Here is a 25,098-nt window from a genome sequence, read left to right on the forward strand (position 1 = left end):
AGTGACAACAGCACCTCTCGTCCCAGAGGCCACCCAGCTTTTGACCGGCTCCACAAAATTCGGCCCCCTCATAGACCACTTTAACACCAAATTTGCAGATTTGTATACCCCTGAGCAAAACATCTGCGTAGACGAGTCCCTTATACATTTTACCGGGTGCCTTGGCTTCAAACAATACATCCCAAGCAAACGCGCCCGGTATGGGGTCAAATTGTATAAGATCTGTGAAAGGGCCACAGGCTATACGCACAAATTTCGTGTCTATGAGGGTAAAGATCAGACCCTGGAGCCGGTCGGTTGCCCTAACTACCTGGGGAGCAGTGGGAAGACAGTCTGGGGCTTGGTGTCACCCTTATTTGGTAAGGGGTACCATCTTTATGTGGACAATTTTTACACAAGTGTGCCCCTCTTCAGGCATTTGTTTTTAGAACAGATTGGCTGCTGTGGCACCGCACGACCTAGTCGCCGGGGCTTCCCCCAATGGCTCGTTACCACCCATCTTGCAAGGGGGGAGAGGGCTGCCTTGTGTAACGAAGAACTGCTCGTGGTGAAATGGAGAGACAAGCGTGACGTTTACATGCTCTCCTCCATTCACGCAGACACGACAATCCAAATTGAACGAGCAACCAGTGTCATTGAAAAGACCCTCTGTGTCCACGACTATAATTCGCTCATGGGAGGGGTGGACTTCAATGACCAGATGTTGGCTCCCTATTTACTTTCCCGCAGAACCAGACGCTGGTATAAGAAGGTGTCTGTATATTTGATTCAATTGGCTGTATACAATAGTTTTGTTCTCTACAGTAAGGCTGGGAGAACAAGATCCTTCCTCAAATTTCAGCAAGAGATCATCGAGAACCTCCTGTATCCAGGAGGTTCCGTGGCCCCAACCACCAGTGTAGTGAGCCGTCTACACGAGCGACATTTCCCCAGTGTCGTTGCTGGTACCTCAAACCAACCGCCACCCCGAAAAAAATGTTGTGTCTGTAGCAGGAGTGAGAATAAGGCGTGACACTCGCTATTTCTGTCCTGACTGCCCTGACCACCCTGCCCTATGCTTTGGGGAGTGTTTCCGGAAGTACCACACACAGGTACACTTAGCATAGGGATTGCATCTCACAGGACAGGCACACAGGGCTCTTTAGTGGAATATGAGACTGTAAGAAAAAAAAATCATCATTTTCCGCTAACTTGTGACAAAAAATAAAAACTTCTATGAACTCACTATGCCCATCAGCGAATACCTTAGGGTGTCTACTTTCCGAAATGGGGTCATTTGAGGGGTGTTTCTACTGTCTGGGCATTGTAGAACCTCAAGAAACATGACAGGTGCTCAGAAAGTCAGAGCTGCTTCAAAATGCGGAAATTCAAATTTTTGTACCATAGTTTGTAAACGCTATAACTTTTGCGAAAACCAATAAATATACACTTATTGCATTTTTTTTATCAAAGACATGTAGAACAATAAATTTAGATAAAAATTTTTATAGAAATGTAGTTTTATTTTCAAAAATTTACAACTGAAAGTGAAAAATCTCATTTTTAGGCAAAAATTTGGGTCAATTTTGATTAATAACAAAAAATGGCAGCAGCAATGAAATACTACCAAATGAAAGCTCTATTAGTGAGAAGAAAAGTAGGTAAAATTCATTTGGGTGGTAAGTTTTATGACCGAGCAATAAACCGTGAAAGTACTGTAGTGCAGAATTGTAAAAAGTGGTCTGGTGATTAAGGGTGTTTAAGCTAGGGGGGCTGAGGTGGTTAAAAAAAAAAATTAAAAATTCTTCCATCAGCCTCCTTCAATGCACAGTCCCATGTAAAAAAAAAAAAAAAAAATTTCCCTTCTGGCCCTACAGTCCCATGCAAATAACATCACTCGCCAGCCACCTCCAACATACAGTTCCATATAAATCACATCTCCACTCCATCCCCATCTTACAGTCCCATGTACATAACATCTTCCACCCACCCCCCATCATACAGTCCCATCTCCTTCCTAGCCCCCATCATACAGTCCCATGTACCTCACAGCACCCTCCCAGCTTCCATCATACAGACCCATGTACATCACATCTCCCCCCTAGCCCCCATCATACAGTTCCATGTACATAACATCTCCCTCCCAGCCTCCATCATATAGTCCCATGTACATCACATCTCCCTCCCAGCCCCATCATACAGTCACATGTACCTCACATCTCCCTCCTCCATATACAGCCATAACCTGCAAAAACCCACTTCTCTCTGCTGCAGTCTTTTGCAAACTATGAGGCTCTAATTAGATCATTACCTCCCCTTTTCTCCTTCATCTGTGTGCCTGCACCACAAGCAGGCACTGTCAGAGATAAAAGCTCTCAGCTCTCCCGAGGTAAGCCAGCCATAACTGTGCAGTCAAACAGCCACAGACGCTCACTGCAGGCGCCTTCGCCTTGCTGGAGGGGGCGGGGCTGAAACACCGCTGAACGGCACTAGGAGCAAAGATGAAGGGAAGCAGGGGCCGGGCATGAAGGTGTCTCACTGCTGACTGACACGTTTATTGTGGGTGTGAATCAGGAGCCCAGTACAAGTGCACATTGAACTGCACCTGTTGTAGGAGCAAGGAGGAAGTGGAGAGAGTGTACTAGTGATGGACGAACATCTGCCGAGACGGTTCGCGAACACGCTCAAATGTTCGTGAACCGCAAGTTCGCTGCGGGTCCCATTCATTTTAATGGCAGGGGAGCCTGAAAAACCTTCAGCTCATATTTGCAGCCAAGAAATAATTACTAGAAGTGCACAAATAGTCCCACAACATGGACAGTGACATACCAGATGTATTATTCGAATTTGCGATCTCCATTCATTCTTTTTTTCAATCTGAAATATCGGCAATATAATTTCCGCGTACGCGCATGCTCAAATGCACTATACAGTACCCAAATGCACTATAAAGAAAGTATATTGGTATATATGTTCGTGTGCAGGAGGCCTTACCCACATATAAAATGTCTGCTTACAACCAAGACCAACTCAGTTACTTTGATGCATTACCTGGTAGTACAGCGTTCGGTAATCTCTGGTGACATTAACCCTATGAGGTCTGCCATCAGTCATGTTTTTCTTGCTCAGTTGGAAGACATTTTGGCTATTGCTTCGCAGTTGATAATTCAGCTGCAACGTACCTGCAATAACAATGCAGGCAATGAAAAGCAGCACCAGAAGATCCATTCACTTACATTTAGTGCAGCACAATTCTGTATGTTTAAGAATTATTCCTTCCCTGAGGCAAAGTCAGCACCCAATTGAGGTGATGCCCTGGGTCCTAAGATGCCATTCCCTAAATACTTGTCACAGGGCATACAGCAGCACAACAATGACTAGATAAAACTGAGGTTTATTGTAGTGCGTAGTCCCACAATTTATGTGCAGCAGCTACAATAGCAATGCAACTTATATGCTACCTTTTTTTTTTACCCTATCTTGTTGTGCAAAAGTTACATGAAAATCTAGAAGACTACTACTACTAACTACTATCAAAACATTTTTGGCACATATTTACAGCCTATATGTTAATATTCTGTGTATTAAAAAAAAAAAAACGGTTATTTTTCTGGATATAATTTTTTGAAATCACTCCATGTATTCTACTTCCTGTCCTGGCCCTTAAATTCCTTTGTTGGGACTTTTAGCATGGCAAACACCCTGACTTTCTCAGTCAGACCATTCACACTGACCAAAGACAGCCCCCATGTAGTGACCCAAGTAGAAAATCACACATTACACTGATAAGTGTAGTGCTCCTCTGTGGACATCTTTATTTATGCTTACAAGGAGAACAACAGAGCTGTCATACTGCGATCCCAATGATACACCTACTATTATCATAAGGTTTACGTTGCAGATAACATATTCTCCTCACAACAGCAGTAAACTGACAATGTATTACCCATCTATATAGAAGGTCTTATCATTTGTGAGTCATACATAAGGACAATGTATTGTATTTAATTTTCAACAGCATAGTATAGGCTCATGCCCACTAATGTGACTGCCCCGTCCCTGTGCTGTCGATCGCAAATTGCGATCCGCAATGCACAGGCACCGTCCATGTGCATGCATTTGCAAATGGGTCTGAGATCTGCAAGAGACGGTCAGCAGCGGAAAAAAAATAGGACATGCGGAGGCACAGACCGAAATCCCACGAAATCACTTCGGAGTGCGGACCCATTCAAGCGGTTTGTGGGCCACAATACAAGCACGTGGCACACACGTTCATGTGCATGAACCCTACTGCTGAGATGAAATGCAGACAAATAGTCAAAAAAAATGTTTACTATGATTATTGAGTTTTTAAAAATATCCATCTCTGAAAGAAATATTTAAATACGTTAAAAAAAAAATCATACAAAATTGGCACTCACCATCGGGCCTGAGTAGGAATGCTATGTAATCCGACGAGAACGAGCTTATGTACATCAATACCGCTGGAGCTGTGGAGGTCCTGAAACTAAATGAAATTTCTTCACGTGTGAGGTTATTAATAAACAGTGGAAGGGTCACAACTTTGGCAAACTCCTTGGCCGCCACCATCCCAGCTGACAGGATATTGTGACGTAACCAGACGCCCGCCTCAAAATATGCGCCAATGTCTGTATAGAAAAAGGAGATACAAAGAACTTAGTTCTAGATCTGGAATACCCTCTACTATCATGCAGTATGGCATCCAAGCTCCAGTTCCTTGGGATACTAACTGTCTTTGCCTGTGTAATAATGGTAAATATACTTTTTATGGTAATAATCTTATTTTGCAGGTCGATAGTGGATATTTGTTGTGGATTATGGACATGTAGACATCCAACGTGTACTGGGAATCATATGAGGTTGACACCTTTTATTAGGTGTTCTAGGCAGCCATTGGGTTGACTTTCCACAGGAAGTATATTTATTGTGTAGATGACCCTAGATAGTAGTATTGTTTTTGAGGATTATAATGGTTATAACATTTTAATATTTAAAGGGATATATTTTTTTGTTGAAAATGCACCCTGCCTCTATATTGTTCCTTATAATAGTTGTATGTACTGAACATTTAATGACACAAGTCTAGGAAAATTCCATTACAAGTGTTTTAGTACTTTCTCAACTATGTTAGGATTAATGGTATGTTCATACTTGGTGGTACTGCTAATACTATGGCAAAACTAACATTACCTCTGGTGCAGAATGGTCCTTCATAGCCAGTTCCATTACAATCACACATGTAGTGGCTGTATCTCTCTACACAACGGGCTCCATTCTGACACTCCATCTGGGGATTTTCACAGTGGCCAGTGCAGTTGGTTCTTACTCCTATAGTTTCATTGGCCTTGCCTTCGAGATCCAATGTCACACCATTCATTCGAAGTCCTCTGAGACATCCAATGTAAGGTTTCATCCTGTAATCTGCTGAACCTGGTAAATGTAATAGGTGCCGAGATGTTATTGATCAAGAAGTCACATCTCCTACTCACGTTCATTCTTTAATTCAAGTTTTATCAGGTCTTCCTAATGTCAGATAGCCCCTACGCATGTTTTTGACCATGGTGTACATACTTACTCCAATCACAAATTCGGAAATGTGCTCTCCGTTTGCCATACAGGGAGGTCAGTTAATGGTAGTTGTCTAGGAAACTATACGAAAGAGTGCCACTCTTGTCCATGGGCTATGTATGGTATTGCAGCTCAGCTCCCGTCCCTTAAATAGAAATGAACTGCATTACCAGACACAACCCAGGGACAGGAGTGGAGCCATTTCTGATCTAATCCTGGACAAGCTTGTAAGGTGGAAGAGCTCAACCAAAAGCTTTGTGGGGAACAAACAGATCCTTTCATCTAATGCTGGACAAGTCCTCAAAATATATTATGGACTCAGTTACACATACTAATTATAACCCCAACTCACCTACATAAAGGGGCCGATCATATGAAGTGTTGAGATAGGTCTGGAGAGGGAAATTGCGGATCACCCAAGGCATTTTGTCCACCTTCAGACGGGCAAGTTTGACATTCATTTCAGCTTTTACCTCATGCCATTCATTGTCATTTAGAGGAAAAGGGTATTTAACAGTCACATTTTCATGACCATTCCCAATATCATAGATGAACACGAGGTCTCTTGTTGCTGGAAAAGGAGAGAAACATTGAGGCTGTGAGCTGTGCCAACTGTTAAAGAGTCAGTGAGTTTACATTAAACTTTTGATATGTCATAGAGACATATCAACATTTTTGATCTCTGGGTTCTGAATTCTGAGACTCCGCCGATCTCTAGTACGCAGAGACTTAAGGCCCCTTTCACACAAGCGAGTTTTCCTCATGGGTGCAATGCGTGACGTGAATGCATAGCACTCGCACTGAATCCTGACCCATTCATTTCAATGGGTCTGTGTACATGAGCGTTTTTTCACGCATCAGTTCTGCGTTGCATGAAAAACGCAGCATGTTCTATATTCTGCATTTTCACGCAGCCCTGGCCCAAGTGAATGGGGCTTCAGTTAAAAAAACGCATTGCATTCGGAAGAGGATGCAATGCGTTTTTCACTAATGGTTGCTAGGAGATGTTTAAACCTTCAGTTTTGTTACACCTGGATTGATCAGAGGTAGTAGGAGCCACACTCACTATTCAACTCTATCCTGATAAAGATCTGGAAGTCACTCGCCATATTTTCAAGAAATGTCCCAGAATAGGAACTTGTCTTGAAGTAGAAGGAGATGTCCATACTCTGGTTTGGTTGGAAAGTTGGGTAAATGAGGCTGGCAGGTTTCATAAACGTCACAGCGTTCCAGGTATTCCCTGTTATCAAATGAGAAACAAATTAGCAGACCTTCATGACTAAAGATGCCTTTTATGTCATTCAGTGTGTCTTACCAACATACATAACTGAAATATGTACCACTAATATGTTAAAGATTTAATTTTCCACTTTTTTGTCATCGAAAAAGCAGGAAAGGAAAAAAACAAACCAAGAAAAAAAAACGTAGCTATGGTGCCCCTGTCATGAAGGATGCTGCCACATGTCATGGCTGTGCTGCATTTTTGGTTTAGCAAAGTAACGCACTAAAAAATGCAAGCGGTTTTTGCAACAACATACCTGCATTTATGGTGAATTTTCTTTCAGCGAAAGGAAAACACAGCAAGACCGAATTACATAAATAGCAAAATAGAGTTACATTAGTCCAGCCAAAGTTGCAAAAAATGCTAAAATTCCAGCGTTTATTGCATCATCTTAAAATCCATTAGCCGACCGGAGAGCAAAGCGTTCTACGCATTTCGACATAAAGTCTAAATCATGACTTGGTATGGCATTGGCAGCATCCTAACTTGTCCAGACACAAAGACATTAAGGCTACTTTAACACTAGCACTAATATTTTCCGGTATTGAGATCCATCATAGGGTCTCAATACGGGAAAAAAACGCTTCCGTTTTGTCACCATTCATTGTCAATGGGGACAAAACATAACTGTACAGAACGGAATGCTCCAAAATGTATTCCATTACATTCTTATATACCGGAGCTTTCCGTCCTGGGATGCGGAGCAAAATGGATCCATCATGACCCACAATGTTTTCTCTGACACAATCTGACACAATAGAAAATTGATCCGTCCTCATTGACTTTCAATGGAGTTCATTACGAATCCATCTTGGCTATGTTAAAGATAATACAACCGGATCGGTTCATAAAGGATGCAGATGGTTGTATTATCAGTATCGGATACTATCCTGCCGGATCAAGCAAAAAACGCTAGTGTGAAAGTAGCCTTACACAATGGGACAAAAAGAGAAAAACACATATACAGTCCTGATCAAAAGTTTAAGACCACTTGAAAAATGGCAAAAAAAAATATCATATTTTACATTGTTGGATCTTAAAAAGGTTCCAATTAGAGCTTCAACATGCAACAAGAAGAAATGAAAGTGAGATAAAACATTTTTTGAGCATTCAATTAATTGAAAATAACGATTAAACTGAAACAGGCTGTTTTTCAGCTGATCCAAATTTTAGGACCACATGCCTTTAAAAGGCCAAATCTGTGCAAAGATGTGGATTCATTGTCACTTTCTGTCAGGTAGTCACACGTTGTGATGGCAAAGGCAAAACTCTCCCTTTTTGAACGTGGTTGAGTTGTTGAACTGCATAACCAGGGTCTCTCACAGCCTGCCATCGCTGCTAAGGTGGGACGCAGTAAAACAGTCATTTAGAATTACTTAAATGATCCTGAGGGTTATGGAACAAAAAAGTCAAGTGGAAGACCCCAAAAAATTTCATCAGCACTGAGCCGGAGGATCCAATTGGCTGTCCATCAAGACACTGGACGATCCTCGACCCAAATTAAGGCCCTTACTGGTGCTGACTGGAGCCCCATAACCATCAGACGGCATCTGAGACTGATGGGCTTCAAAAACAAAAAACTTCTTCAAAGACCTCGTCTCCTTGAACGCCACAGAACTGCTCGTTTGGACTTTGCAAGAGAGCACCAAACATGGGACATTCAAAGGTGGAAGAAAGTTTTATTCTCTGATGATAAAAAATTTAACCTTGATGGTCCTGATGGTTTCCAACGTTACTGGCATGACAAGCAGATCCCACCTGAGATATTTTTTTACGCGCCACAGTGGAGGGGCGCCATAATGGTCTGGGGTGCTTTTTCCTTCAGTGGAACAATGGAGCTTCAGGAAGTGCAGGGGTGTCAAACCGCCGCTGGCTATGTCCAGAGAGCATTCCTCATGACTGAGGGCCCTCGTCTGTGTGGTAACGACTGGGTTTTTCAACAGGACAACGCTACAGTACACAATGCCCGCAGGACAAGGGACTTCTTCCAAGAGAATAACATCACTCTTTTGGCCCATCCTGCGTGTTCCCCTGATCTAAATCCAATTGAGAACCTTTGGGGATGGATGGCAAGGGAAGTTTACAAAAATGGACAACAGTTCCAGACAGTAGATGGCCTTCGTGCGGCCGTCTTCACCACTTGGAGAAATGTTCCCACTCACCTCATGGAAACGCTTGCAGCAAGCATGCAGAAACAAATTTTTGAAGTGATAAACAATAACGGAGGAGCTTACTCATTACTGAGTTCAAGTTTGGAAGTTGGATTTCTGTTTTGGGGGGGTTTATTTTATTTTTTTTGGAGGTGTGGTCCTAAACTTTTGATCAGCTGAAAAACAGCCTGTTTCAGTTTATTCGTTGTTTTCATTAAATCGAATGCTCAATTTTTTTTTTTTCTCACTCCCATTTCTTCTTGTTGCATGTTGAAGCTCTACTTGGAACCTTGTTAAAATCCAGCCATGCTAAATATGATTTTTTGCCATTTTTCAAGTGGTCTTAACCTTTTCATCAGGACTGTACAAACCACCCCCATTTTTATCGACAATTCAGTGATCTCTATAAAGGTATTAAGTTAGCATTATTAGGGGCAGGTTCATGTCTTATAGGAGAACTACCAAAATGCATCTATTAATGACCTTTTACTGTACATTAAAAAAGTCCTTATATGACATAGAGGAGTCAAGTTGGGATAAAGAGTAGAAGAACTTTAAGTAGAGATGCTGCAAGCTTTGAGCCTGTAATTTGAAGGAAAAAAACAAGGGGCGAGACGATTTTAATAATACTGTCTAATTTTCATGCACACTAAAGAGCCTTTTATATACCGGCACCACTAAAATATTCTACATTGTTTTAAATCAGCACCTGGATATGAATACTTTTGTAACTGCATGCAATTAAAAACTTTGTATAGCCCTGAGTTATTTAATAAAATCTATCTCTATAGCGCTACTTGCTGAGGTGTTCACATATGCTCAGTTCTTTACTTTAACTGCTACCAACCCTATCTTCTGATAGAAGCGGTGTCAGTTAGGGAGAGTATACATCTCTCATTCTTCTGATTATTCAGAACAGAAAAAAAACGAATCTTGTAAAAAAAAACAGGACTTTTTTTCCAGCTAAAATAATGGATCTCTGATGGAAATGGCTTAAACGGATGCCAAATGTGCATAACTAATGCACAGGATCTGTTTTTTTTTACCAGTTTTTTTCTGTTTTTATGATGGATCAGAAGAATAGAAAATGAAATGGAGATGTGAACTTTCCTTTTAAGCTGCCAGTTTAAATCTAACAGAACAATTGAAGTAGAGATGTGCGAATTTCTTAAAATTTTTGTTTCAGGTCTGCTTAAATAAAAATTTTTTTTTTTATTTGGACCCAAATAACTTCTACACAAATCATAGAGAGAAAGAAAAGTGCAAAACATTGTTCCAGAAAACAGACATGCAAACAGTTTTTTGATCCAGAAGGACAAGAAAACTGAATGCCTTCCTTCCAAAAAGGACAAGAAAGCTGAGTGTCTCACACCAGCATCTCATCTGCAAATAGCTGTATTTCCAGGAGATTATCAGAACAAGGTATATGTAAATTAGTATATCTTTTGCTGGAATCAAGGAAAACTAATTTGATTATCTTTCCCAGAAACCCAAATATATGCAAATTATCTTAGCTGTCCTTCCAAAAGAAGTAAGCAAAAATAATATAGTTTAATTTGCTAATATTTTTCCAAGAAACCAAGATTAGTGTAGCCTGGCATAATAAAAAAGAGTACACCCCCCAGATCCCTTACAAAGGCCTATGAGCTAACTAAGCAAGTTTTCTCTACTTTGCTCTGATAAAGCTCCTTTTGGAAAGAATGCTGATTAGCACTGTTTCTTTACCAGATGAGCGTTACATGGTGGCACTTAGTTTTCTTGTCCTTCTGGAAAGAAAACTAATTTGCACAACTTTTTTCTCGCGAAGCATTACATATATTTCTTTGTCTCACTTTCTGATTTGTCTGAAGTGAATCTAAAAAAACTAAAGTTTGTCAGAATCCAATAAAAAAAAATTGGTAAGAATTATGAATCATTAAAAATGATTCACTCATTTCTAAATTGGAGCAATGAATGTGGAGATCTTTGGATGCATGTGGGGTACAGGGCTGGATCTAGCTTTGTTAGGACTCATGCACACGGCTGTTGCGTCCATAGGGGGCGCAATTTGCAGCCCCCAATGCACGGGCACTATCCGTGCGGCTGCCGCGACAGATCCAGACCTATTCAACTTGACTTGTCTGCAGTGCAAAAAAATAGAACATGTTCTTTCGTGGGGTTCCGTGCCTCCTTTCCGCACCAACCGGACTGCGGACCCATTCAGCTGAGGGTCCAGGATTTATCTTTATCATTTCATATTCTTGATTTATTATATTTTGAACTATTATACATTTGGCACCATTGATTAACCACTGAATATGCATAACATTGTAACAAACTGGGTGTGAAGGAACACTAAGAATGATCACTGTTTGTCAGTGTGCATGATCTTAAGACAAACAGTCTAGTAGAAATCCTGCAGAGAACTCAGGGGTTTGGCCGGTTTCACATCTGCGTTGTGAACTTCGACACTGTAATCCTGTCACTGTTTCGGGCGTATATATACAGGCATTTAGCCGGACAAAAAAAATGCTACAGCTGAAAGTCGGCATATACCGTATGTCGTAAAGCGGCCGGATTACCGCCAAATTCAATTACAAATTCAATTACAGTGAATGGATATCCCGCGGTGCATGGTGGTATCCGGCTATGCCAGATATAGTGAACTCCGGCAATCTGTTCCTCCACCGGAGGGTTGCTTCCATCTTTGGGTGCTGGCCAGGCAAGGGGACAGGGTTTAGTATATGAGCTGAACTGCAATGCAATTTTTGTCCTAATGCTGACAGAGCACATCAGGGAGGCTCCTGCTCCAGCCAGCTCTCTTTTATCCAAACAGTCGACAGTAAAGAGGACAGACAAGACTGAGCTCCTGAGATACATAGAAGTTTCTTTATATATTTCTCAGTTTTATATTTTTCAGTTCTATAAGGTGGTGTTCTAGGAGAGGGCTAATTAGGGTCTCTAATTCCAGGGTTAGGTTCCGGACGGGGCGCCATTGCCTTAGTGGGTGTACCGTGGTAAGGCCTTAGGGCTATTGTAGGACCCTGTTAGGGTAAGTATAGGGAACCATAGGTTGGACCCCTACCCGTGTGCAGCACGATCATTACCAAGGACCTAATTCATCAATGATCCGTTAGGTAACTGCTGCACAATTGGAGTCGCTCAACTAAGCGGTAGGACAAACGGGTTACCATCTAACGAGTACCGCCGTGCACCCCCTTTTTCTTCTACCTATTTTTATGACATGTATGCTTCAACTCCATTTGGAGTCACCAATTATTCTAATGCTATTTGAAATGTGATATTATTGAAGCTATACATAAATTTAGTTTGAGGTTCAATTTATATATATATATACTCATCTAAGGGGCTATTTTCTAAGAGTAATAATTAAAACTTACGTTTTAATATCTACTAAATTTGATCACTTATTTCCGGTAGTTCTATAAGGTGACCAAATAGGATCAAGAGAAACAGCTGAGCTTTGTTATTTTTTTTTTTTTTGTGTGTATTTTCTGTGTTTAGTGTTTCTTTAAGGGAAAGTGGGTTGATAGAGGATGAAACATAAATTATTAGTACATTTTGAAAAGTAAAAGTATATACAACTCTTACTGTCTCCATAACAACGAAGAGGTCCCAATGAAAACCAAGCCTCGGAGCTGGAACGGTTAGTATCCCCCACAACAACTTGGGTCACAGGTAGATGATCACGGAAAGTCAGTAAGCCTTTGTCATATCTCCTAAGAACAAGTAAATTGTCTTATATGTAATGTTTATTTTTTTTCTTAGTGCTAGAATACGCTTTTCTGGATGATCTATATCCTATCACGTACCATTGAAGATGGTCAGCATCACAATTACAGAAATGTCTGGGATCAGCACATGTTTTCTCTATGCCACAGGCACATCTTTGAATACCAGGGTTAGAGCCGCCCCAGTAAAAATGTCTCTCATTATTTCGTCCCATCCAGAAGCTGTATGGCAATCCCACTGTCAAACAGAACAACAAAATGGTGAAAATATAGTATGGACTTTCCAAGAGGTGTAAGGCTACGTTCACACAGTAAGTGTTTAACTAGTGATTTCTATCAGTGAAGCAAAGACAGGACTGGAACCTACACAGAGATAAGATATAATGTAAAGATTTTTACCTGTTCTGTGTTTTTGACCTGCTCCTGGTTTTGGCTCACTATCACTGATGGAAATCACTGATTAAACACTGACTGTGTGAAAGCTTCAGTTTCTTCATACTACATGTATGCAGGTATAATTAAGACAGAGGAAGCACTGAGAATACCTTCACATCCTGTTCTAGATAAACTATGAGAAACGCTGTATCTGTATTTCTACTGTATTCAGATGAGCCTCTCTAAGAGTCAATGAGACACAGAACACAATGCCTAAGCAGCATGGAAATCACTGATTAAACACTGACTGTGTGAAAGCTTCAGTGGACATGTGCTAAAATCATCATTGTGAAGGGACCTTTCTAACTTGAAGGGAATGCAAAAAGTGTCCTTCTGCTGGGACTCCTAATGATCTAGGGCAGTGGTGGCGAACCTATGGCACGGGTGCCAGAGGTGGCACTCAGAGCCCTCTCTGTGGGCACCCGCGCCCTGAAAAAAGTCTTTGGTGTACCAATATACCTTAGACTGCCATTCATCAGCACAGGGAACACTATGAACAGCACAGGCAGCGCACTGAATGTAGTCAGACTATTATAGCTAAATGATAAAGTACATGGAAGATATATTATATTGCTATTCAGGTTAAATTGCTGTGTTGGCACTTTGCAATAAAATAAGTGGGTTTTGGCATACCGTTTGGGCACTCGGTCTCTAAAAGGTTCACCATCACTGATCTAGGGGATCTGGCAGTAAATGTTCAGCTTCCCTGCAGTGCCACCACAAAAGGTCCTTTCAAATCAATAGAATGTCTATTTAAGGTTACTTTCACACTAGCGCTGTTTAAATCCGGCGTTCAATTCCAACACCGGAACTGCCCGCCGGATCCAGAAGAACGTGTGAAAACGGATTACATTTGAATCCTGATCAGGATTTTGATCACAATGAAAAAATGCATTGGAAAAAACGGATCCGCCATTTATGGACTAACTTTTTTTTCACTTTTTCAGGTTTAACATGCAAAACCGTATCTGGTTTGACTGAACACACGGTGCAGGAACCAGCGTTAATGCAAGTCAATGGGAAAAAGGCCTGATCCAGCGTTCAGTCAAAGTGTTCAGGATTTTTGGCCGGAGGTAAAAATACAACATGCTACGGTTTTCTGAAAAGCCTGATCAGTCAAAAAGACTGAACTGAACACATCCTGATGCATCCTGAATGGATTGCTCTCCATTCAGAATGCATTAGGATAAAACTGATCAGTTCTTTTCCGGATTTGAGCCCCTGTGACGGAACTCAACGCCAGAAAAGAAAAACGCTAGTGTGAAAGTACCCTAAGTCTCCACTTTGGCCAACATATGAGGGTCCTGAACACAGAACCCCTATCTACTAACTCAGAATTCCCTATTTGGAAATAGAAAACTGGGTTTCCTAAACTGTTTTGTTCAAGACATTGCAGTCTGTTTTACTTGCTTTGCTGTCAGGATAATGATGCTAGTCTATTCTACTGAACTGCGCTCTTACTTACTTGGTGTATTGAGGAGCCTGGATCTGTAGCAGGAGAATTCTATTCTTTGTTCACAGTATTCAGATCCATTAGCCAGTGAGGACACTTCTCCCCAGGAGGCATTCCAGTAATTTACCTCCCCTAGAAATGGCTGGTCGGGATTGGAGCCGACGACCTTGGTGCGATAATACCGATCATTTTGTACAATGGACCATGCTCTTTCCTCTGATAAAAATATGAAATGCATTATATGTTATACCAAATCTCAGCAGTGATAATCTCATCTGTGATATACAACAGGTAGTGAAAGAAACAGAGAGCTAGCCACCATTTTACAGTAGAAAAAATGGTAGCAAATTCTGAAGAACATTTCCCTACTGCACTTTGGGACACTGATGGTTGTGAGTACATTACCAGATATGTCACAGTAGACTGTAAATGGCTTTAAAGGGCCACTGCCATCAGGATCCACAGTGAAATTGCCAGAGTATTTTCCACTGATTCTGTAGGCATCACAGTTTTCCTTGAAGAGTGCTTTAAAATAAACATTAATGGATTATATGTAGACAGAAAGTGTAAAAAAAATTAAAACATTTTCTGATTTGTCTAAGGCTACTTTCACACTCGCGTTTGGTGGGGATCCGTCATGGATCTGCACAGACGGATCAGTTCAGATAATACAACCGTCTGAATCCGTTCAGAATTAATCCGCTTGTATTATCTTTAACATAGCCAAGACAATGTAAGTCAATGGGGACGGATCCATTTTCTATGACACAATCTTGCACAATGGAAAACGGATCTGTCCTTCATTGACTTTCAATGGTGTTCAAGACGGATCAGTTTTCTATTGTGCAAGATTGTGTCATAGAAAATGGATCCGTCCCATTGACTTACATTGTGTGTCAGAACAGATCCGTTTGGCTCAGTTTCATCAGACGGACACCAAAACGCTGCAAGCAGCGTTTTGGTGTCCGCCTCCAAAGCGGAATGGAGCCAAACTGAGCCAAACTGATGCATTTTGAGCAGATCCTTTTCCATTCAGAATGCATTAGGGCAAAACGGATCCATTTTGGACCGCTTGTGAGAGCCCTGAACAGATCTTACAAACGGAAAGCCAAAACACCAGTGTGAAAGTAGCCTAACAATGCAGAGAAGTTATTATTTCTGTGTATCAAAAATGAACAGTACAGTGTGAGTACATAGAAAATAAAAAAAAAGTTCAAGCACCTCTCAGAGCACCTGAAATGCAATGGGTGCATCTATTGATAATTTAATTATTTGCCTTAGGTCACATTCAGACACCTTTAACATGACTGTATCTTAGTGTCTGTATTACAGCCATGAGATCCAAAGTTTTAAGTGAACCAAGCTTTGACCACCACAGAACCATATGGTGATCTGGGTTCGTTTCATGTCAAGGGTTGTTCTGGGACTTGATATTGATGAGTTTTGGCACTACAACGAATCCCTTAAATGAAGAGGCTCTAGTCAGCACCACTTCACCTTCATTGCTTACCAGGCACAGCTTCGTCTTGACTTGAATAAGACTGAGCTGCAAAGAGCTGTAATATCAAGAACAGCCTCTACAAAATCAATGAGGCTATGCCTGGTAAGTAATAAACAGGGCGCAACATTAACTGGACTGCCATGGCCTCTTCATTCAACTGATTTGTAGGAGAATCAGAAGTTGGTTGTCCACCGATCTGTTCCTAAAGTCTCTTTAAATTGTGGGGGTAAAATGGGGGGGGGGGGGGGGGTAAAATTATACATCTGCAAAAGCATCCAGTGCATTTCAGATTCTCATGGAAGGGACTTGGACTTCAAAGCCTTCAGCTTCAAAGCCTAATCTTCAGTTGAAACATGTCAGAAGATAGCAATAAAGTGCTCAAATCCCTTAAACATTATTCGGAGAACTGTAAAATAACTCTATAAACATAACGCTATTCAAAGCAATGTGGATTTGCCTGAAATATTGTGTCTGATATTTCAAGTAAATACTCATAAATGCTCAATTCAATTCTTGTCACACTCATAAGAATATGGCTTGTGTTTATGAGCTTCAGGAGATCACAGATAAGAGATTCACATGAGCCGTCAGATGATAGTATTCAATACAGAACCTGCTGCTCTGGAAATACACAGATTAAACCATTTTACTGGGAAAGTGGCTGAAAATTTTGAACAAAAACCAACTGAAAAAAAGATTTATAGCTCAAAAGAAGTAGAATGGAATGATAAAAATTGCCCCTGAACGTGTCCATAGCCTTTAAACAGAATACTAGTTGAGATTTTGCTGGCCGGAATTTACTTTTGCTTAGCGCTGGGCTCTTAGTGACACTCAATATAAGAGGCTCCTCATAAAAAGGCATACTATACAATAAATAACAGTAACCTAGGGGGTATTGTTAGATTACTGTCTTTGGAGCTAGGATTGGGTACTCACATTTATGGCAGGTTTCTCCCTTGTAACCCGTCATGTCACAGATGCAGAAGAAGTCATCCCAGGATTGGTAGCAGCGACCTCCATGTTCACAAAGATTTGGCCGGCACCTGAAGTTGCGATAATCTTCCATTAGACAAGCCAATATGCTTTATGTAAGTGCCATTGGTTCAACACAACCTTTTTAAACAGGCATGAGTTAAAATAAAAATAGAACAAAAAACTAGAACCATAAGAAATATAATTTTAATGAAGTGTTATCTTTATGGGAGAACAACCAGGTGTAAGACACTGTTAGGCCAGTTTATTAGAGACAGTCACCTACACTTTCACGATTAGAGCTTCCCTTTATGAAAACTAAAGACAAGACCCTGGAGTACAGCATAAAATCAGCAGGTCAGTTTTAGACCACATTAGAATTGGAAAAATCTAGTAATTTGTGCAACTTTGAATGAGGTATGGTCGATGGTGTTGGGCCAGCCTAGACTGTCATTCAGCAAAACAGGCGGTGCATAGTCAAGCAAACTGCAGCTGAATACAATGCTAGTACTACAGCCAATGTGTCAGAACACACAACTTGTTGTTCCTTAGCACAGATGGACCATAAGTAGTCGACCAGTTCAAGTGCCATTGGTGTCTAAAGAAAAACACCAGTGAGATAGATAGGTCAAAAATTGGATCACTGAGCAGTGAAAAAGCATAATCAAGTAAGATGAATCCAGATTTCTGTGGCACCATGCTCATGAGAGAGTCAGAATATGGCAGAAGTCACCTGAATCAATCAACAACTCATTGTTCCTTAGTACAGTTGGTACAGATGGACTAGAACAGCAGTCGACCAATTCAAGTGCCATTGATGTCTAAGAGAAAAACCAGTGAGGTGGATAGGTCAAAAATTGGATCACTGAGCAGTGGAAAAAAATCATCAAGTAAGATGAATCAAGATTTCTGTGGCACCATACTGATGAGAGAGTAAGAATATGGCAGAAACCGCGTGAATCACTCAATCACGTCTATATGAACAACATTTTAGGCTGGTGGAAGGGGGCACTAATACCTGTGGATGGGCATTTAGAAGTAGGACTTATTGGAGCACTGTGGGTGACCAAGATTATACCTTCATAGCAGTTTACTCTATGGCAGAAGGACACTTTCAGTAGGACAATGCACCAAGCCAGAAGAGTAATACAGGGGTGCTTAAAAGTTTGTGAACCCTTCAGAATGTTTATATATTTCTGCATAAATTTGGCCTAAAACGACATATCAAAAGTAGATTTAAAAAAAAATTAACAAATGAGTCAGAAATATTAGTTTTGTTCATTTATGTATTGAGGACAATGATCCAATATCACATGTCTGTAAGTGGCAAAAGTATGTGAACCTTTAGAATTAGCAGATAATTTGAAGGTGAAATTAGTCAGGTTTTTTTTAATCAATAGGATAATCAATAGGATAAAAATCAGGTGTTATCTTTTATTTAAAGAACAGGTATCTATCAAAGTCTGATCTTCACAACACATGTTTCTGGAAGTGAGTCATGCCATGAACAAAGAATATTTCTGAGGACCTCAGAAAAAAAGCTGTTGATGCTCATAAAGCTGGAAAAAGTTACAGAAAGTAGTTTGGACTCCAGTCTCCACCAATCCAAAGTCAGATAGATTGTGTACAAATGGAGGAAATGCAAGACCATTATTATCTTCGACCAACAAATATCACGCCAAGCGCAAGGCGTGTAGTAGTCTGTGATATCACAAAGGAACCCAAGGTAATCTCTAAGCAAATAAAGGCATGTGTCCACCATCAGGAGGAAACTAAACTGTATGGTGTGTATAGCAAGGTTTGCAAGTAGAAAGCTGTTGCTCCCCGAAAAGAACATTTCTGCATGCCTGCAGTTTGCTAAAGATCACCTGGACATGCCAGAAGACTACTAGAACAATGTTTTGTGGACTAAGAGAACTAAAATAGAACTTTTGGTTTAAATGAGAAGAGTTGTTTGGAGAAAAGAAAACACCACATTTGAGCATAGAAAGCTAATTCCATCTGTAAAACACAGTGGTAGTAGTGTCATGGGTTGGACCTGTTTTATTGCATTTGGGCCAGGAGAGCTTGCCATCATTGATAGAGTAATACATTTATAATTATACCAGCAAATCTTAAAGGTAAATGTCAGAACATTTGTCCATGAACCGATTCTCAAGAGAACGTGGGTCATGCAGCAAGACAACAACCCTAAGAACATAAGTTATTCTACCAAAAATTATTAAAAATTATAAAGTTAAAGAAAATTCTGATGGGTTCACAACCCTTACAGTCCTCAAATTTTAATCCTATAGAGCATCTCTAGGACAAGGTAGTAGCATGTCAGTATCTGCTTTTAATTTGCGGCAACTGCGAGAAGCTATCCTGTCTACATAGGCCAATATTCCAGCAGAACGATTTCAACAGCTGCTGGAAATTGTTGTGTTCAAAAGGACAAAGGAGGACCAATGCACTACTAGATGGAGGTCTCTAATGAAGTGCCTATTCAGTGTATATAAAAAGACTATTAGCATACAAGAATTATGGAAAAAGGTTTATTTAATATGCTACTTCTATGATGTATAAGATATGGTTAACATGGATAGCTCACCACCTTCTCAGGATGAAAAAGGTGCTCTAGTCTTGACTGATCACCCAATCAGTAAGAAGTAGAAATGGAAAAAGTATATATAAGACTGGCACTCAATATGTGGGTCATATAAGAGGTCACAATTTTATGTAATCACAATTAGATATATATTTTACAACAATAAAATCAGCGAATAATGAATGACAACACTATAAAAATTCATACTGAATTAGGTCTGCTTGACCCAACTCTAACCATCCACAGTTCCGGATAAGATGTGTATCTGTGGGTGAGATGGAGTGGAGGCAGAATCTAAAATAAAATAACAGTCACAATAAAATCGCAATGTGATCGCAATATCAGACCATATACATAAAATCCCTTGAATCACTATAGCGGAGGGGTCTTGTGTTTATCACATAAAAAACGTCCTTTTAATCCTGACAATATCTGCTTGAAAAATGGCACTAAATAAGCAGCAATATGTTGCAATATGTTTGGATCCCCAAATATTCGTCTGGAGGAAAAAATCAGTCCATAGACTGTACACAGTGGACATGCAGTGGTTAGTTCCGGCAGAAACAGTCACTGTTATCAAGGATGTTATTTGCCAAGTGTATCACTGGCACTTAGGCGTAGGTGGTAAGTAGTTCGGTGTTGAGTGTAAGTGTTTTTTTTTTTTTATTTGCACTAGGGGCTGATGGCTGACCTGGGGGACATGAGAGGCAGACATTTGGGGCAGGCATGAGGGACAGGCATGAGGGGCAGACATATGGCTGACATGAGGGGCAGACATGAGGGGCAGGCATGAGGGTCAGACATATGGATGACATTGGGGGGGCTTATGGCTGACATTGGGGGCTTATGGCTGACATTAGGGGGCTTATGGATGACATTGGGGGGGCTGATAGATGGCTAAAGGTTTGGGGGTTGATCAGTGCAGCAGAGACCAGTGCAGCATAGTCAGTTTATATAGTCATTATATGTTTTAATATGCACCTTGTGTTTTGTTATGCGCGTGAATCAGTCAGCCCCGCCCACCCCCTTTATTATACAGAAAGGGGGGTGATTTAAACTTTTATATATTTGACTTTTTTTTTTTATGATTTTAACTCCAACAAGGCAATCAGAATAACTCCCTGGGTCAACAAACCCTCTCTAATGACTATAACCTGTAATATATTACACTGCAAAAAAACATCCAGGCCCCTCTTGAACTCTCTTAGTGAACTCACCATCACCACCTCCTCAGGCAGAGAGCTCCATAGTCTCACTGCTCTTACCATAAATAATCCTCTTCTATGTTTGTGTACAAACCTTCTTTCCTCCAGACGCAGAGGATGTCCCCTCATCATAGTCACAGTCCTGGGGATAAATAGATGATGGAAGAGATCTCTGTACTGACCCCTGTTCTGCCGAGCAGGGTTAGGGAAATTGATTCCAGATCACGTCTGCCTCAGTTTTGGTAACTCTGTAGTGAATAGTGCGGTTATAGCGCCATCTAGCGGTGTTAAGTTATATTACACTTTGTTTTTCCAGTTACAAAGACTGCTGCATTGTGGGTGATGCAAAGCATTGTGCTAATGAAAGGCATCCTGGGAAAGAGAAACCTCCAGTCACCAGAGCACATCAGCAGAGCTGTCCTTCTGCATATCTCCTTCTTAAACTCCACCATCCTTGTAAAAGCATATCTGGTGATAGATCTATCTTTGTTTCAGGGACATTATGTTATTCAGAGCTGTTCAGCTAGTTATCATTGTTACTCAGGGGAGTTGTTATAACTGTTAGATGTTAGACATGAGGTCCTATGTTAGGAAGCCATTTTACCATGTGCTTCAGTGTTATGCAAATGTTACAGTACATGCTATGCTATATACTTATTCATGTTATTTGTATTCCTATAGTTTTACCAATCGATCAATCAAATACTCCTGTTTTGCCGAATAAACAAGTTAGACTACAAAGAACAGTCCTCTTATGTGGAAGACAGGAATTGTTTATGCTGAATGTCAGACTGCACACTGTGTGAACTTGTATGAAGACGGAACAACCCATGATATATTTGTACATGGTTATTAGATCTCCCCAGAGTCGTCTTTTTTCTGTGAATAACCCTAATTTTGATAATCTTTCTCGGTACTAAAGCCTTTAATTACCATGATCGGCATTATTGCCAGTCATGGTAATTAGCCGCAGGTGTCTGCTGTTTGAATTAGCAGAGACCTGCGACCGGGCACCATGTTTACACATGGTAGCGAAAGGGTTAACTTTACTGGCTTGTATTTACATTTCACATCCTGTGATGTTTATTTGCGATCATGCTTTGGTACCTCCATTTGGTTTTGGCTGTCAATACCATTTACTATTCCAAAAAAGCAGAGATTTTTTTTAATGACTTCCTGAAGCAGTGTGCCATTTTTTGGTTTATTGGTGCTAGCAACCTAGAGTATTTGTAACGTGCAGGAATATGGTGACAGTAACACTAGGGCAGGTGGTGTAATTTAACAGTTCTTTACTAAAGATGACAGAATGATTTAACAAATAATGTGACAGATGCGATCAGCACACAACTAAAATGTATTTTAAACTTCTGATTGTTAAGTCTCCTAGAAACAATATTCCTTTGTCAGGGGCAACCACGACAATGCAAATCAGTAAATATTCTCCTTAGGATACAGTTTAACAGTCCTTACACCAGGTGCCGTTTATACTTGCTGTAATCCAGTGCTTGTGTTCAGGTCACGCTGCTTCTTTTATTTATTATTATTTATTATTAAAGCGCCAATCATTCCATGTCACTGTACATATAATAAAGGGTATAAATACATTCCCTTCCCTAGTTCTGGAGCTGGCATACAGCTTAAAGTCTATGTAGACCTTTGGGGCAACTTGTTTTTATTTCTGCATTGTACTCATTTTGAGCTAAAAATATATTTTTTTAAATAGTTTTTTATTAAAAAGATGAACCCTTTTTTCTGTACATAGCTGAGATCTTCTAGTAGCAGCCTGTGGATTTTCTCTTTTTTCCATCAGTATGGGAGCTGACGGGCTCCTTATTGCTGCTTTCTGACATTATAAATACTCATTATAGCTCAGTTCTTATTTTACTGATAAGAATGTTGCTTAAACAAGTGTTTATGTCCTCTTAGTATTTTAGAAAAACAGTTAACCCTTTGTGACGCAACAGCTCAATATTTTTAATACTGATACGAAGAAAGTGAACAGCGGCACTCACCCATATGCGATCAAAAGCGGCAGCTTTATTCAAAGTGAAGTAATGCAGGGGGCGGACAATTCAAGAGCACGCATGAAACAGCGGCGGCCGTTTCGCGCTGCATGCGCTTATTGTCCGCCCCCTGCCTTACTTCACTTTGAATAAAGCTGCCGCTTTTGATCGCATATGGGTGAGTGCCGCTGTTCACTTTCTTCGCATCAGTATTAGTTGTACTCTACTCACTGTTTCCAGCTATGCACCGCCGAGTGTATGCACCCTCGCCAGCCTTGTGATCCGCACTGACTGCTTCACGCTGACTCATTGCTCGTATGACTGTGCCGCCCCCTACCTCATTGTGTGGATCAATATTTTTAATAAAGGCCAATTGAAAATATGATTTTTAGCCAAAAAAGAGTAAAATGCAGTCATAAACAAAAATTGCCTTCGAAGGTGTACATAGCCTTTCAGCTCTGCTCAGTACTGTACCTTTATCTTGCAGCCTGTTACATAGCTTTTTCTGTCTGAATTTAGCAGCTCATACTTGGGGACCAGCTTTTCCCGCTTAGGTCTTCAGACACCTCTGTTTCTGCCATCTCTGAGCCCAGACCACACTACATTTTCTGTCTGCTTCAGTCCAGGATCTCTGGTGCAGACTCCTAAAACTTCCCTGTCTCCTGAACTTAGGTCCCACCCCCCCTCCTGCTGACACACGGCAGCTAGATGCTCTACCAGGCTATGCCTGCAGGGGGAGTGCAGCATCTCAAGTTATTGTATATTTACGAAAAGCTGGACCACAGTTAACTTGTGTCAATTGCATTAAAAATGTATTCAAATTAAATCATAAATGGTAAAGAGGTATATGCAATTCTAGAGCACCATCTAATATATAAAGCTGAGTGTATGTATGTATGTGTGTGTGTGTGTGTGTGTGTGTGTGTGTCTGCTAAAGGAATCCGCACTGTTGCATTTACAATCATGAAATTTGGCACACAGGTACATCAGGTGTCCGGGAAGGTTTTAGACCAGGTCTCAGCTCTCTAGCACTTACCGTTCCTGAGATATTCCCAAAAAATGCACTGGCCAGTAGAAGCCTGGTCACCTGACCCTTATCAGCCAATAGAAGCTCGCAGGCCCTTAGTCTCCACATACACACAGTTTTACACCAGGTTTCCATAACAACCCAGCCATTTTTCTTCACTGCTGTAGGTCAGCTTTAAAAGGAAATCTGTCACCAGGATAATCACTATTAAAGTAAAGCCATAGCCTAATAGCACTTAGTACCTTATTTCCAGATGTGCCTTTGTTTCAGCAATAGATGTTTTTATCCTCTGAAAATCCAGTTTATTTGGTATTCAAATGAGCCAGTAAGGTGCCCAGAGGGGCGTCATTCTTGCAGGAAGGAGCCCAGACATGCCCCCTACCACAATGTGTCCACCCACCCCTCCTACATCACATTCAAGCCATAACTCTGCCCCCCTTTTCCCTGCTCCCAGCATGAGGACGTGCCTGGGCACCTTACTGGCTCATTTGCATACCAATAAACTGGATTTTCAGAAGATAGAAAACATCTATTGCTGAAACAAAGGCACATCTGGAAATAAGGTACTAAGTGCTATTAAGCTATGGCTTTACTTCAATAGCGATTATCCTGGTGACAGATTTCCTTTAAAAGGGGTAGAGTGCTTTGGATGACATTGTTAAGGTAGCAGAGTGCTGTAAAGGTCACAGTTCAGGGGGCAGGTAGGGTGGCCATTTAGGCCAACCTCAAAAGATGGTCTTTAAAACCCTGCTCCCAGGTCCAGCTAGGCCACCCCCCCTCCAACTCCACAGCTGATGAGGATTGAAAATATGAAGGTAAAAATCAACTGTTATCAGCTACAGGGGTGGGAGGGAGGGTGACTATCTCACTACAGCTCATGCTCAGACAGCACAGTGCTGCTGTCTGAGAGTGAGCTGTTCAAAAGGACATCCCTGTGTCTGTCCAGGCCCTGTGCCGGACAAAGGACAGGTAGTCTGAAAGCCGGACTGTCCACCCTAAAACCGGACCTCTGGCCACCTTAGGGGCAGGCTGCTGTGGATGGGGGCGGTCCATTATGGAGGTCAGTGTTAAGGGGCAGATTTCTGTAAAGGCCACTGTTAAGGGGGTGGGGTGTTGTGAAAATCACTGTTAAGGAGACTGGGTACTATGGAGGTCACTAATAAAGGGGCGGCTGCTGTGGAGGT

At 41.0% G+C, this 25,098-nt stretch overlaps 1 protein-coding gene across 1 annotated transcript in view; it reads right to left on the bottom strand.

Annotated features, from left to right (window-relative positions):
* CNTNAP1 (contactin associated protein 1) overlaps positions 1–25,098 on the bottom strand; it is a 122,920-nt gene that overhangs the window by 18,570 nt on the left and 79,252 nt on the right. The window contains exons 11-20 of the mRNA XM_044297491.1: positions 17,057–17,163; positions 15,025–15,144; positions 14,632–14,835; positions 12,813–12,969; positions 12,592–12,719; positions 6,635–6,808; positions 5,921–6,139; positions 5,191–5,430; positions 4,401–4,628; positions 3,031–3,161 (exon numbers count right to left, since the gene is read on the bottom strand). Coding sequence (XP_044153426.1) covers positions 3,031–3,161; positions 4,401–4,628; positions 5,191–5,430; positions 5,921–6,139; positions 6,635–6,808; positions 12,592–12,719; positions 12,813–12,969; positions 14,632–14,835; positions 15,025–15,144; positions 17,057–17,163 — 1,708 coding nt within the window. The remainder of the gene's footprint in view (positions 1–3,030; positions 3,162–4,400; positions 4,629–5,190; positions 5,431–5,920; positions 6,140–6,634; positions 6,809–12,591; positions 12,720–12,812; positions 12,970–14,631; positions 14,836–15,024; positions 15,145–17,056; positions 17,164–25,098) is intronic.

Source organism: Bufo gargarizans, chromosome 6 (genome assembly GCF_014858855.1).
Source record: "Bufo gargarizans isolate SCDJY-AF-19 chromosome 6, ASM1485885v1, whole genome shotgun sequence".
NCBI lineage: Eukaryota > Metazoa > Chordata > Amphibia > Anura > Bufonidae > Bufo > Bufo gargarizans.